Source organism: Atheta coriaria, unplaced genomic scaffold (genome assembly GCF_025399875.1).
Source record: "Atheta coriaria isolate IRGN ID8LTWV9N9 unplaced genomic scaffold, Caltech_Dcor_3.1 hic_scaffold_9_pilon, whole genome shotgun sequence".
NCBI lineage: Eukaryota > Metazoa > Arthropoda > Insecta > Coleoptera > Staphylinidae > Dalotia > Dalotia coriaria.
This window is the reverse complement of record NW_027045451.1, coordinates 12857230-12871698: the sequence shown is the minus strand read 5'-3', so window position 1 is coordinate 12871698 and position 14469 is coordinate 12857230. Positions and strand designations below refer to the sequence as shown.

General features: G+C 38.1%; 1 protein-coding gene across 3 annotated transcripts; it reads left to right on the top strand.

Annotated features, from left to right (window-relative positions):
• Window positions 1–988: 988 nt before the first annotated feature.
• Window positions 989–13363, top strand: Fs (Follistatin). Of its 3 annotated transcripts, none has more exons than XM_065311992.1 (6): window positions 989–1287; window positions 4719–4937; window positions 11596–11784; window positions 11848–12075; window positions 12134–12595; window positions 12675–13363. In XM_065311992.1, the coding sequence occupies exons 2-5, from the start codon at window positions 4865–4867 to the stop codon at window positions 12592–12594; spliced, it is 951 nt and encodes a 316-aa protein (XP_065168064.1). In that variant the 5' UTR covers window positions 989–1287; window positions 4719–4864; the 3' UTR covers window position 12595; window positions 12675–13363. The 3 variants fall into 3 exon arrangements, with proteins under 3 accessions (XP_065168064.1, XP_065168062.1, XP_065168063.1); XM_065311990.1 differs by having other exon boundaries at window positions 991–1287; window positions 12134–12585; XM_065311991.1 differs by lacking the exon at window positions 989–1287 and adding an exon at window positions 2493–2799 and having other exon boundaries at window positions 12134–12585.
• The last annotated feature ends 1106 nt before the right edge of the window (window positions 13364–14469 follow it).

Here is a 14469-nt window from a genome sequence, read left to right as displayed (position 1 = left end):
AAAATCCTTCCTTCCTATTGAAACGTAACGTAGAGAAAGGTATTATCCGCACAAGAGCGTCGGGATTGTCTAGTCTGGAATTACAATTTTTCCGTCTCCGACGTTAAAATGCCACGTTGGTTTATCCGAGTTTTCAGCGCATGATGAAGGAAGCAAGAATTATTGAGGGCATTAAAATTGTCATAGATTAATTCGGTTGGAGCGTGGCAATGGTGGTGAGGTAGGGAATACTTGAAGCGCACAGATATTCGACAAGTATAATTAAGTTATTAAATCAAAAACTACGTGGCTGCCCAAAATATATAATCTTTGATTTGGATGCAAATGATTCGCTGCACGAACGAATAATAACATAACTGAATTGAATCCGGTAAGAATACTATGTTTACTATGCTTATACTACGAGTATGTTTAAAGGTGTAGTAGTATTATACCACGAGTTTTTAAAATCGTAAAGAGTACTGATTGCAAATAAATTTCTAGAGGTAAGATTTTTCACGTAAGTAAAAGATTATTGAGAATTTATTATTAATTTTATAAGCTTGTTGGTTTTTTTTTAAATAAATATTGCAAAATAAGAAAACGCAGGACTAATGAAGTCCCAGTGAGTGTTACAACATTGCGGATGTTAAAAAATGTTGAAGAATTCAGTAGAAAACCAATATCTTGGTCAAAAATGAAATATATCCAAATGACAAGTGTTCTTCCACGCATTCAAGATATAATTATAAAACTGTATCGCAATGTAAGGAAAAATAAGATACGAAAGGTAACCACTCGCAAAAGAGAAACCAATGTTCAAAAGTATCATTTTTCCAAACATTTCCATTCGATGTAGATGTGTTGGGGTGCGATATGCGCCAGATAAGAGCTTTGCGCGAGTTTCTTCGGCGCGCACGAGAGCACCACGCACACGGGAGGGACAACGCATGCAGATATCGCCGACGCGGCGAGATGCACCTGTCGAGCGCATTCCCCGCCGAGCAGGAAAGCACGCAACGTACGCTCTCCGCAGAGGCTCTCTGCAGCCGCAGCCACAGCAGTTTTTAAGCACAGACGGCAGCGGGCAGTCGGCAGCAGCAGTGCGGACCCATTCAGCATCGACGACGACGAGCGCGCGGTTTCGCGGCGCGTTTTCAATACGAGAGATCACCGAGTGCGAAACAACGTTCGGTAACCAACGCTCAAGTGCAACGTTTTGAGCATTTTTAACTCAAAATAAAATTTCAAACGTGCACAACCACTACACGAACTCGAACATTCCATACGCACGCATTTATTTTGATGGTAAGTTAAAACAAAGTGTTACGTAGTTAGAGTTAGAGTTGTTTTAGTTCTTCTGCCTATTCTGCGTGGGTTTACAATAACAAAGTCTATCCATGCCTTATGTATGCAAGAGTTAACTATCTAATACCGGGATATTGCAGTGGGAATTCAGCAGCGTGCGATCCGCACATTGTTGTCGTTGTCGTCGGCGTGTGTTTTCTTTCGGCACCCGGTTTCTGCGGAAAGTATGCAGTACTGCAGTAGATATTTAATCGCAATCTAGAAGACTAGAATAAAATTGTGTTTTGCGTTTTATTGAAGAGAAAGATACTTTTATTGTTTCCGGTCTTCAAAGCTCATAAATCAGCAACATTGAAACATTTTTCGTCGGCGTGTAATTGTCCGAAAACATTTTCAGCTAAATTAGCAGGAATTTTGTCGACGGGATGCGAAAAAACGCAGCGCACCTATAATAAAATTTTACGAGTTTTTGCGGTGCGCACACCGCCCGAAAATACCAACTTTTACTGAAAGCACGTGCGCTTTTTTCGACGCGCCTTCTTCAAGCTTAGTTACTTACTGGTTACAATAATAAATCGTTTTACATTATGTTATTATTTTTTCGCGACGCGCAGCTTCGTGTTTGTTTTATTTTTCGCGCGGCACAGATTTCGGGGACAAGCACTGTCGTCGTAAATAAATTCGTCGGCTCGTCATCGGCCTAGTGAGCGATCAAAATTTCCTTTTTTTTTTTTATTAAACATGCAGTGATTCATATTCATACTTTTTTTTGAAAAACGAATTTGTGGACAAATTTAATTATTTTTTAATGTCAAGTCACTATGAAAATAATAGATTTCTTTATAATTGCTAATCAAATTTGGCAAAAAACATTAAATATATAATTTTTTTCTAAATTAAGTGTTAGTGTAGTAAATAATTTTTATGGTGCACGCCATTAAAATACTTTGAATAATCTATAATCTTTTAAATCTTTGTTTGGTAACTTTTTCTTCAACTTTAAACTTAACATTAACAACAATATTCCAGTATTTTTAGTTAACTAAATAATAACTTTTGAAATCTGATGTTTTCCGAATAACTTTGGAAAATTTGAGTTAAAAGCGTAATAAATCTAATACTGTTAACACCTTGTCCAGTAGCCAGTAACAAGTTAAAGATTACGTAATTTCCATCGTTTATTGCGCCGTCCGTTACCGCTGTTACCAGTTTGCGTTGGCTTGCAGCCGGCGCTTAATTTATGCACACATTACGCACGTGTGCAGCGAGGATGCAGTAAACGCAACATTATCGCGCGCGCCGAAAACTCGCGACTCATCAAAACTCCTCAACATCCGACTGGATACACCAACGTCATCTCAAAGCGACACTATCTTAACTATCCGCGTAATAAACACAATTTATGACAACACTTCAAAAAATTGGTTGCAAATGAAGGGATCGGATGATTGTGCACATATGTCCACTTTGCATGAGATAAGCGGAAAATTTTTGAAACATTCACCGATTAAAGTAAGTAAGTGAATGCGGTATGTATGGAAATGTGCCAAACCGCCCAGTGAACACAATGTTGTTATTATGTTATTTATTAAAGCGACGTGAGACGCCAAAGCGAGCGAGATCTTAATTCATTCATTCAGAAAATCTAAACAATTTCAACATGCCAACTAATGAAATTGTTGCTTGCAACATTGTATCTAATTTAAACAGCAATTTAATCTTTCAAGTTTTAGAGTGTGATATACGTTCTCCAAGTTGTTATTGAATGTAAAGAACAACGTTCATGTTAATAGTCCATTAAAGGCAAGTTATTGATTTAAGCAAGGGGTTACAGTTAACAGTTTTGTAGAAATTTAAGTTTAATAAATTAAATATTATTACTTAATTTACAACTTGGTTATTTTTAGTTTAAAAAATTTAATTTTTGTAACATTTAAATATTTAAACATTCATTATAAAATTTTGCCTGTAATTCTATTCAATTTGCTTAAATCAAACACTAACAATAATCTTTAAATAGTCATAAACATATCCTCTTACATGCGTCACACTTGCATCGTGCACTTGGCAACAAAGTGGAAAAAAATCTGTATAGGAAAATGACAAACACTCTCATCATCTAAATTGTTCTCAACGCTCGAGCGTAATTGGTAATAATTGTCACAACGATTTTCTAAGCAAGATGAAAATGTTTAAAGATATAATTATTGTTAGCGATATCGTATATTTTGTGTAGGCAAATTGTTTTCTGATGCACTGCCAAGTTTTAATGCGTTTCCAGTGTCGTAATTTGTCAACGAGTCAACGTGGTTTTACAATCTTATTTAATTAAACATCATGCAAACATATAACGACTGAGAGTCGCAAAAACTTACATCCGTATTAAATAAATGATGACCCTACAACACAAGATGCGTGGTTTTATTGCACGGCGACATTCCATGTTAGCAATAAAAGTTTCGCTTCCTTCGAGATTTACAATTTTCAAACTGCAGGTGCATAAAGTTTAATTTCGGTGACATAATTAAATTGTACTGAACGTACTGACACTGGTCTATAATATGTCCACTTTTAAATATCACATGTAAATTATGTAGGTATTTGGTGGAATCTGGAGCGTAAACATTTCGAATTACAAAACGACGTATGGCATGACTAGTGCGCGCGTGCGCTTGCCAAAAACTAATTATACGCTTTTTAATTAACGCGATCAATTTCGACCGCGTGCGAAAACTGAATCGGCGCGACATGCGACCAATTAGTCTTGTTTTCTTAAAAAAAGATTGATTTATAGTGCTAAAGATATGTGGATCATACAATGGAAAAATCAAATTGTGAGTTGTAATAAAAGGGGCGTTTGTTTATTTAAAAGTAAAACTTGAGCCCGTCTGGAGAATCAATTAATAAATCATCAACACCCAATTGTCTACATGACCACACCAAAAATAAGAAATAAACCCTTTCGACGGTTAAATATTTCGCGAGCATGCTAAACAAAGAATGCGAGTCGATGTCGCGTGACCTCTGCGTCCCGAAATGCATATCTTCCGAATTTTGACGATTTCACAACGCGCATTATAACTTGTTACCAGCCGCGTTAAGTGCATCACATTCCGCGGAGTTTCTTCATATTACGCAAGCGAGAGTCCAAGAGTGCGTAGGTTTTCTCTCGGATGCTTTACGTGCCATCGCGCGGCTTATTCCTGAGCGCGGTGAATATGTGTGTGCGTACGCATTCTCGGCCGGACTGTCGATTGTTGTTAATTTATGCGGCGCGCACTTTTACCGAAGGTCGTTCGCGCGTGTTTTGGGCAGTATTCAAATGTGACGACGCCATGGAATGCCCCCAGTGTGGTCGAAAAATTGCACTAGTATGCAAATGCGGCCATCGCACCTGCCTGATTTATGAGCATATTATTGTATTGTTTCAGATATTGTTGCGCCCGGAATCGGCCGGATCGCCAATGAATATGTAAGCGTGTCGTGGACCGAGCTGATGTTGTGCACCGCGTGCAACCCCACGCCGGAGTGAGGGCCGCGGCCGACAGGGATTGTCTTGCTACACACTGCGCCCGCCATGAGCACTGGCCCCCGGCTTACACCTTTACTTTTCCTCTTACATATAGTTTATAATTTTGATACAGTATTAGGTAAGTGCAACACTTTATTTATGACATTATAACAATGAAATTTACGATAAATTGAACATGGGAAGAAAAGGTGTCGTGCGTATTCATATAAATAATACATAAAGTGGAAGAAAATCCTGAATTATGTAATTGTGCAGAGATAAACGACACTTATAATATTATTAGCTTTTGCCCGCGACTTCGTCCCGGTAGTATTTAATAAAAGTGTAATTCGTTTTTACTCTCTTGTCCTAGGCATAATATGTGTTAATTCTATCAATAAGATTCGCAATTTTATTTTAAAAAAATTAATTTTATAAAGAATTGCTAATAATGCACTTCAGCGCACCATCTCGGATTCAACTAAATACCTAGGGGGCTGTCTTTAGGGTTTTTCCTTGGACTTTAACGAACACTTAAAAAAACAATTGGCCAAATTGGTTGAGGCGTTGTTGAGTTATGCGTTTACCAACAGATTTTGCGATTCATTTTTATATTATAGATTATTTAATCACAATAAAAAAGCAGTTAGAAATTTTAGTACGTAGGATACTAGATCCTCCCATAATATATTTTTAGCTTTTAGCTTTCAATGAGTTTATTTGTACAGTAAGTAGGTGAGGAGTTTCAGGAAGCTGTGTTTTCAGAATAACCTACGTCAAACACTGCAGATTCCTATCCATTGACGCCTTGTCCTTTAATTAATTGACACCCAATAAAATAAACTTCCTGCTTCTGCCGAAAGCGTCGAAATATAATCAAACAAAGAAGCGCGCCGGATTTTTTCCAGAAAATTAATTGATAGCCGTGTTACCACAATGCGATAATCACAAGGCTGCCAAAGAGGATGCCGATTGTTTTTATTGCTGGCTTATCTCGGCTGCAATTACGAGAAAATTCACATACGCGCTGATTCTCTAGTACTCGTTCCTCTAGACGTTTTGTTGTTATTAATTATAATTGCCGATTGCGCGGCTGAGACGTAACTTTTATAATCTTCAGCGTGGAATGCCGCGAGCGCAAAGGAGACTAAACAAAACTGATTCGCGGCCGATACCGATAACTATTTCGCGGGACGCTCGAAACACGATACATATAAGTAAGAACAACACAACAACGCGTCGCGAAACAAAACATAAAGCGACTGACCTGCCGGCTGCTGCTGGAGTTTATTAAATTACACCTTTGCGTAGCTGCTTTATCTGATAAGCAAGACGTGAAGAGAAAACGCATCAAGGTTTACTACTTCTAATTCTCCATGTACAGGGAGTAAATAAAAGATTAAAATTGCAAGAATAGTCACTGCAATATTGTAAAATTTAAGAATTTCGACGATTTATTACTTGAGAAGTGATTTTTTACAAGTATATAGCAAGATATAATTGATTAAAATCTTTTTTGTTGCATTTCCTGTGCAATTTTAGTTCACTCTTGTTGCAATCATTTGAAAAAAACAAATCGCGATAATTCCTCCACAAATAGTAAATAGGTATATGCATTTTTTTAAATTTTTGTCATGCCCCTCTTGGAAATAATTATTACCATTGTGATTTATTTAGACAAACGGAATTGAATTATCGGAGTGGTAACAAAATTTTTGAAGTTTCTACTCTAAAATGAATCTCTACCATATATTCTTCCATGATGATTTTTCTGAGATCCTCAGACGTTACTAAGATCTTAAAAATTGAAAATGTTTCAAAAGGAAACCGCTCGATGCAGATGTGCAATAATTTTTCTTCTTGCCGGGCAGACGTGGTCGGTCGCTCCCGCTGGCCGTTCCGATGGCCGCCAACTTACATAATGCGGGGCCGGCCGTCCGAGGTTATTACCACGGCGACCTGCCCGACGTCTGCCTTCTGTCTACGACAAGGAGACGCGGCGGGTTCTTGCGGTCGGTAACGTCGACGCTCGCGCGAGCGCCGTCGTCGACTTTCTTCCTCTTCGGGCGCGAGCGCGCGCGCTGCCGGCGAAAGAAGTTTGCGCGGAACGCGAACGGAAGAATTACGCGTCATGCAAAAAATATTTACATTGCACCGGGCGCTAAATTGCACGGGCCGCGCCAGCGCAGGAGTCAATAAACCTAAAGCGCGAGGAGCGCGCGCGCTCGTTCGGCTTCGAAATTATATATTTAGAAAATCGAGTGAGTGGTGTGTGCGATATACTTTCGCGAAATTGTAATATCGGCACGGTATTTACATAGTGCCGTTTGCCACGGCGCACATCTTCGAAATCTCGCCCGCCTATTAATACATCAAATAGCCACCAGCTATTTGGTAAACTATTCCGGCGCAATTACACGGTATTTAATCTTTGGCAAGATAAATACGTTTACGCAAAGCATGTATTTACAATCTCTTCTAACCCCGACCCACACACAAACACACCAACTATAATTTAAAAGCGAATGTTCAGCAACAAATCAACAAATTTCGTGGCTGCAATTAATATCAATGAACATGCGAGTGGAATGTGCGTTACACCCACTTGCATTCACCAATCCATACACTTGGTACGTTCACATTTTACTAGGACACGTCTCGACCTTCACTTCTTCACGCAGCTCCTCCATCAATTCGCGTACTGATGGATGTAATGTGCGAGTGCGAGATCGTGATGGGCAATTAAATCGAAAAGAAGAAAAAAATATTTACGTTCAACTTCCTTGGCGCACATTCCAATGCTGTAATATTTATTCATTCGAATTCGGCACTAAGCACTAATGATGTGGGTAATCAAATGGAGGAATAAATTTGGCACGCGAGGCAAACACCACAAAAAAAAAACTCACGCACACAGCAATATATAAACAAGCGCAAATATTTTTACGATTGAAAGCCGTGTGGCGCTCGCGATGATTTAATAACGACGCTCGTTGTCCTTGCGTTTTTACATTCCACACGTTGGCGGTCAAGGACCTATGTGTATGTATGTGATTGAATCATTTAACAGATAGATTTATGTAATAATTCAATTAGAGTTGTAATAACTTGTTGCGTTTTAATTATAGTAACTTGTACGTTTTGAACTGAAATTACTAAATCCTTTAATAATTTAATAATTATAAAAGTATGGCCACGAAAGTCTTATCGTAAAAAAGTTTATAATAAAATACAATTTTGTGATATTTTCTAAAACAAGAAAATTTTTGATTGTGATTTTTTTGATTTTTAAGACAATTTTAAAAGTTTCTTAATACTTACTGAAAACTTTAAGAGTTTCGAAAACTTTGTTTTATTTTTTTCAATTTTAAGTTAAATTTTCGATTCATATCTAATAAAAAGGTTGTTTTAATGTCTTGTTTATTGTTTTGGCGAAAGGTTCTTCCTGCGATTTGAATGAATCCTAGATGAATGAAACGCAAATAAGGCGTAATTACATAATGTGATTGTTGCCTGCGCATTAGTTGTAAATACTATACTACGAGACCGGAAAGGAAAACAAGTTTTTCATTTGCTCGTGACACTCGCGATGCACTTTTTATGCGCTGCATTCATAAAGTCGGTGGAAGTCTTCATCTTCATCTGGCAGCGCCGCCATAAAATAATGCTTGTTACCGACGAGTACTGTTAGATGCACACACAATGACCACAAGTGTTCGAGTAGTACGCACACGCGCGCGCCGAAGAACAAAATCAAGAATAAGAACGCGAGCGCGCGCGCACGATGCACACCAATGCCATTTACTTGGAAAGTTGGTCGAGGTACGGAAGAAAAAAAAAACACCAGCGACAATCAAAGCTCTCCTCGAAACTGTGCTTTGGACGACAATCGTGCAATGCACTGAAGTTAAAATTTTGAAAGTGGAGTGATTTTTTTCCTGCAGGTGTATTTTCTAGTACATTTATGGTGTTAAGTTTTTCTTCTTATTATTCTTACTGTCTGGATAATTGCGGCACGCTTATGATTTCAATTCGTCGTTGTGTTCTGCGTAGACATGCATTTACGTTCCGCATCGCAGCTCGAAGCTCGCGCCGCCGGGAATTGTTTATTCATAAATGCGCTGCGACCGCTGGGTGTGCGACGGCCGTCGTGTTTCTAATATTACGTTTATTATATTATCTCTATCATTAAACGCCGGTGCGCACACCGCAAACAACAACAACGGCGCGAGCTTTTTACGCTCGTAATAATTGTGATGGTCGGGGCGCGCGGCGATATACGCCATCGTAATTGCGATGCTCGGATGGAAATTGTAGCCGAGAGTTTACAGCCGGATGACCCGGACGAAAACATGAAATCAAGAATCAAGAAATATAATTAGAACGCTCCGACACGTTCGTAATCTTATGGGAAGATTGTGGTTGTGTTGGAATAAAAATGCAATCAATTTCGTTAAAAGTTACCCGTTATTTTGCTGCATTATAACTCAGCTATTTACAATCGCAGGGAGGTGAATAAAATCTTATTTATATAAAAAACTAGCTTTTGCCCGCGACTTCGTACCGGTAGTGCTTAATAAAAATGTAATTCGTTTTTACTCTCTTGTTCTAGACATAGTATGTGTCAATTTTATTATTAAGATTCCCAATTTTATTTTAAAGAAATTAATTATATAAAGAATTGCTAATAATGCACTATTATTATTTAACTATAATTGAATCTCAATGCCAACTTTTATCCTATGGAAAAGGGCTGTCTTTAGGGTTTTCCTAGCAATTATTCAAATTTTTCTCGCCGTAAAAACCATCCTTGGACTTTAACAAACATTTAAAAAAAGAATTGGCCAAATTGATCTAGGCGTTGTTGAGTTATGCGCTTACCAACAGATTTTGCGATTTATTTTTATATTATAGATGCAATTGTGTAGTTTTCGTGTTGCTTAGATTAAAATGTACAAATGTATTTTCACTTTTCGCAAAGTAAACACTATTATTACCCACTCCAGTAGTAAATTTCAGTTTTGGGGTTCTGTAGTTTTGAATGGAAAAATGATTTTTCTAATAACATGCAGATTTTAAAGAGTACATGACGGGCTATTATGTGGAAGTAGATCAAGAAATAGTGGCAAGCACCGATGATATATAATAACGCAACAATGTTGCAATCAAATTAAGTTTCCCGACATGTAAATGTAACGCTAAACCGCCCGTCTCTCAATGATGATGTCCAATTACGAACGCACACTAGCGAACTGCGTCGACGTGCTCACGATTTACCTCTCGTCTGAAGCCTCCGAGGTTGAGGTTCACATTCGCGAAAGGCGGCCCGGCCCGACTGCCCGAGACGTAATCGAGTCTGCGGACGCGCTGATACGGTCGCTCGGTTGTAGGATTCGTAGAAAAAGCCTTTCGGCCGGATGGCGCAGAACTATGCGCGAATCGCGAGCACGTTTACGCGTTTCATTCGCGCACACCGGCCGCAGCGTATGTTTATAGTCAATGCACTTTACGTGCTTACGCTCGCCACATTGTGGCTGGGCGCGCTCGCGCTCCTTTCCTTCGTTTTCTGCAATTCCCGTTCCCATCGGACACGCTGGCGTAGACTGCTCGGACTCTATCATATTTTTTTTCTTCATCTGCTTTGCCCCGGTGCGCGTCTGCTGCCTGTTGCTTCCATTCCGCGACGTGCGTAATGCATCGCGCACGTTCGCATTTAAATTTACTACGAGCACGAACACCAGCGGGTTTTTACGCTTATTCATACATCGTGTTTAAAATTTAATTCACAGTCAGTTGGAGACAGAAAAATCAAAGTATTTTACTACAGCGATTGGTATACTACTTGAACAAAACAAAATAAACTAGGTGCGGGTTAATAATATTAATATTAGCCGTAGGGTGGTCGTTTTACTTACGACTGCGCGCCCGCCTAGTTTTGTTGCTCCTTGGCTCTTTATTAACGCGCTGTTTCCTCTTTCGCGCATTAACCATCAGTCGTTAGTACTTCGTTTGTTGGCAATTGGCAATAGGCAATATCGGCGACGTGCAAATGGTGGCTTTTTAATAGGACGGGAAATGATGTGGCATTAAAATATGCACTTGGACATCGAGCGTTCCAAAGTTAGAAAATGCGACTCGTTTCTTTATCACTGCCTTAGAATATATATCTAGATATTTGTATAAATGCATTCGGTCGTTGAATGGGTTATTTACCAAACACATCCTTTGGAACTTGAGAACGATGCGTTTAATAATGAACAGAGCCGACTTTAGACAACTGTTCTTACATCAAGGTATAGATTAGGACCGTCACTTGGTGAAAATTTTATTTTAATTTAACTGCAATTAAAACAACAATACGCATGACATTTTGGCTTTTCCTCCCCAAAATTATTACGACGGTCCTGATAACAAGCGCTGTGCACTCGCAGCATCCTGATGGGTATAAAGTTTCATCGATGATGGCAATTATGATTATAATACCTGTCAATTAGTAGGTTTGATCTATTAATGGAGGCAGCAGGTACATTTGAATTAATTTAGATAATTGATATGCAAACTAGCCTCTTATTATGAGGGTCATTAATTATAAAAAAAGTTCTTCTATGATAAAACATTTTGTTTTTGTTTTATTTCATCAATTAACGTAATTGATCGATCGGTACCACTTAATTTTATGGAAATTGTTACTAATTTAATAAACACAATTTATAATTATGAACTAGCCTGATATAATCATGTTGTGTTGTTGTCAAGACGTTATGAAGACAAGTGATGTAACAAAATTATTTTTGCAGGAGGTACTTGTTGGTCGGCGATGGTGCGAAACGGCAAATGCACGGAACTGATAAGCGAGTCGTCCACCAAAGAAGAATGCTGCGCCCGTTTCGGCATCGCTACCGCATGGTCGGGTGAGCACCACGATCCTGGTGCCCTTTTCTTCTGGCGTGTCCTAGGTGGCGGTGTGCCATGCACCCCCTGCAAAGGTAATAAACACTACTTAAACTTAAATTAATTTATATTATTGACTAAATTGACTCATGATATAGAAACATGCACTGGCGTCGATTGTGGGAAAGATCGTGTGTGTGTTGTGAAAGGCGGCCGACCACGCTGCATCTGCGCACCGAAGTGCGGGAAGGAAGCCAAACACCATCCGAAGGGCGCCGTTTGTGGCACTGATGGCCGTAGCTATCGCAATGTTTGCCGACTGAAGAAACGTGCGTGTCGACGACGCAATAGCAACTTAAGCATCGCCTACTACGGTTTTTGCCAAAGTATAAACCCATTCCTCTTTAATATAATTTATAAAACTAAAATCAAATTGGTTTATAGGTTCCTGTGATAACATAAAATGTCCTAGCGGCAAACACTGTCTTTTGGATCAGAATCTCTCACCGCACTGCGTCAAGTGTACTAGAAAATGCCCAGCGGCCAACCCAGTCCGTCGGCGCGTTTGCGGAGCTGATGGTATTACATATCCAAGCACATGTCACCTTCGTGAAAAGGCGTGTCGTCATGGGGCCGCCATTCCGGTAGCTTACAAAGGCGCGTGTCGCGCGGGCGCCACCTGCAAGAAGATACGATGTCGTGACGGGCAGACGTGCCTACAGGACCCTGTGGCTGGTACGCCGCGGTGTGTCACTTGTCTGCACCACTGCAAGCCGAGGCACATGTACGGCCCTATTTGCGGTAGTAATAATAGTACTTATACATCCTGGTGCACGATGATGCAGGATTCCTGTTCAAAGCGATATGTAATCGAAACGAAATATTCCGGAAAATGCGTAAGTTAAAGTAAAGTTTTGTGTGGTAATAGCTACACATTTTGTAATTTATTGTCTGGACATTGAATTAAATGTTTTTTTTTTTTTAGTTGAACAACGATTTATATTAACGGACGACTGCTTAAATTTACTGAAGAGAAATATACGGAAAACCAAAGACGAGTTGCAATGAAAGCTTTTCTTGGGTGCGAAAGTACTATTTTATTAATTGTTTAATTTTAATTACGAAAGTATTACGAGATAAAAAATATTGACCAGAGAAACTAGTTTTTTATGTAAATAGTTTTATTTTTCTATTTATTTTTTGAAAGGATTAATCGAAACGATAATTATGCTTGTTAACAATTAATATAATTAACAATGTTATACCAAATTATCGTTTACGACATTAATGTTAATTTTAAATGTACTATAACGTTATATTCCTGATTTTTATTAATATTGTAATTATTTATTTCGGAAAGATAAGGTATAGTAGTCATACACTAATGAAGCGGACTCGTTGAACCTAAAGTCTTAATAAAGATAACGCAATACATAAGCTTCTAATGTCTTCGTCACATATCTATAATCGTAATTAACTTATGAAAACGAGCACGAGGTTAGGTATTATAGTTGTGTTCATTCAAGTGAATCAATTAATCGGCGGCGACACTTTGCTAGAAAAATGAAGTATACCTACTAATAAACTGTAGTGAAATAAAATATAGAACCAATTCGTAAATAACCATGTATCGATAGCGACAAATAAATCTGTAATGAACTACGTATTTACAAATGCATGTGTTTTATTATCTATGATTGTCGACAGTAGAGAAAACCTAATTTGCTCTGAATTCTGATTATAAACATTGAGTATATTATTAAATTCAGAGATTAACTAATTCAATTTAAAACAGTCACCCATTCTAAGCTTATAACAGCTAAATAAAGTTGTTTCGATGTCGTTGTGAAAAATCCTTTAGACTTTTCCTGCTACTCCTTTGTCTATAATATAAAAATGAATTCTGTTGGTAAGCGCATAACTCAACAACGCTTAGACCAATTTAGCCAACTCTTTTTTTTTAATGTTCGTTAAAGCCCCAGATTGATTTGTACGGCGAGAAAAATTTGAATAATTGCTGGGAAAATCCTAAAGACAGCCCTTTTCTATAGGATAAAAGTTGGCATTGAAATTCAATCATAGTTATAGTTAAATAGTTGAATCCGAAATGGCGCGTTGAAGTGCATTATTAGCAATTCTTTACATAATTAATACCTTTAAAATAAAATTACGAATTTAATTGATAGAGTTGACACATACTATGTCAAGAACAAGATTCCTTTAAAAACAATTCCTTTAATGACACAAGAGATAGAAAATCCCTTACAACACCAATGCAATATTTCAATGTTTTATAAGGAATTTTGGCATTATGGCGTAAAATCTTTACAATAAAACTTATTAAAATCAAAAGATTCTATTTCATTAGTACAAAAATTTGAAGTTTAATTCCCATTGATCTAGTGGGCGAGCCGGTTACTTAATAAATCGATATCGATTTAGGTCTTTAGTGTGCACAAAGTGTTTAAATAGTATTCGTCGGGTGCTATTGTTAGTAAAAAGCGCTCATTTACGCGATTACCATCAATATAATTTACTACTAACACTCTTAGTAGGGCGGTTCTAATGCGTATATCTTAATTATTAATAAGTAACATAAAAATGATAATGGCAAAATATGAAGGTTTACTGCTTTTACTCTACGTACATACATGTAGTTTCCCATTATGCGGCGACGGGATAACTTGTCCGAATCAAATCTATTACGAAATGTTCTAGCGACATTGTATCGTTTCAATTTAATTCCAAATTATACCAACCATTTTATAGAAATACATTAC

Coding starts and splice junctions, on each gene's coding strand:
- Fs (XM_065311990.1), top strand. CDS start 4,865: ATGAGCACTGGCCCCCGGCTTACACCTTTACTTTTCCTCTTACATATA. Junction 4,938..11,595: donor TAATTTTGATACAGTATTAG/GTAAGTGCAACA, acceptor TTATTTTTGCAG/GAGGTACTTGTTGGTCGGCG. Junction 11,785..11,847: donor GCCATGCACCCCCTGCAAAG/GTAATAAACACT, acceptor CTCATGATATAG/AAACATGCACTGGCGTCGAT.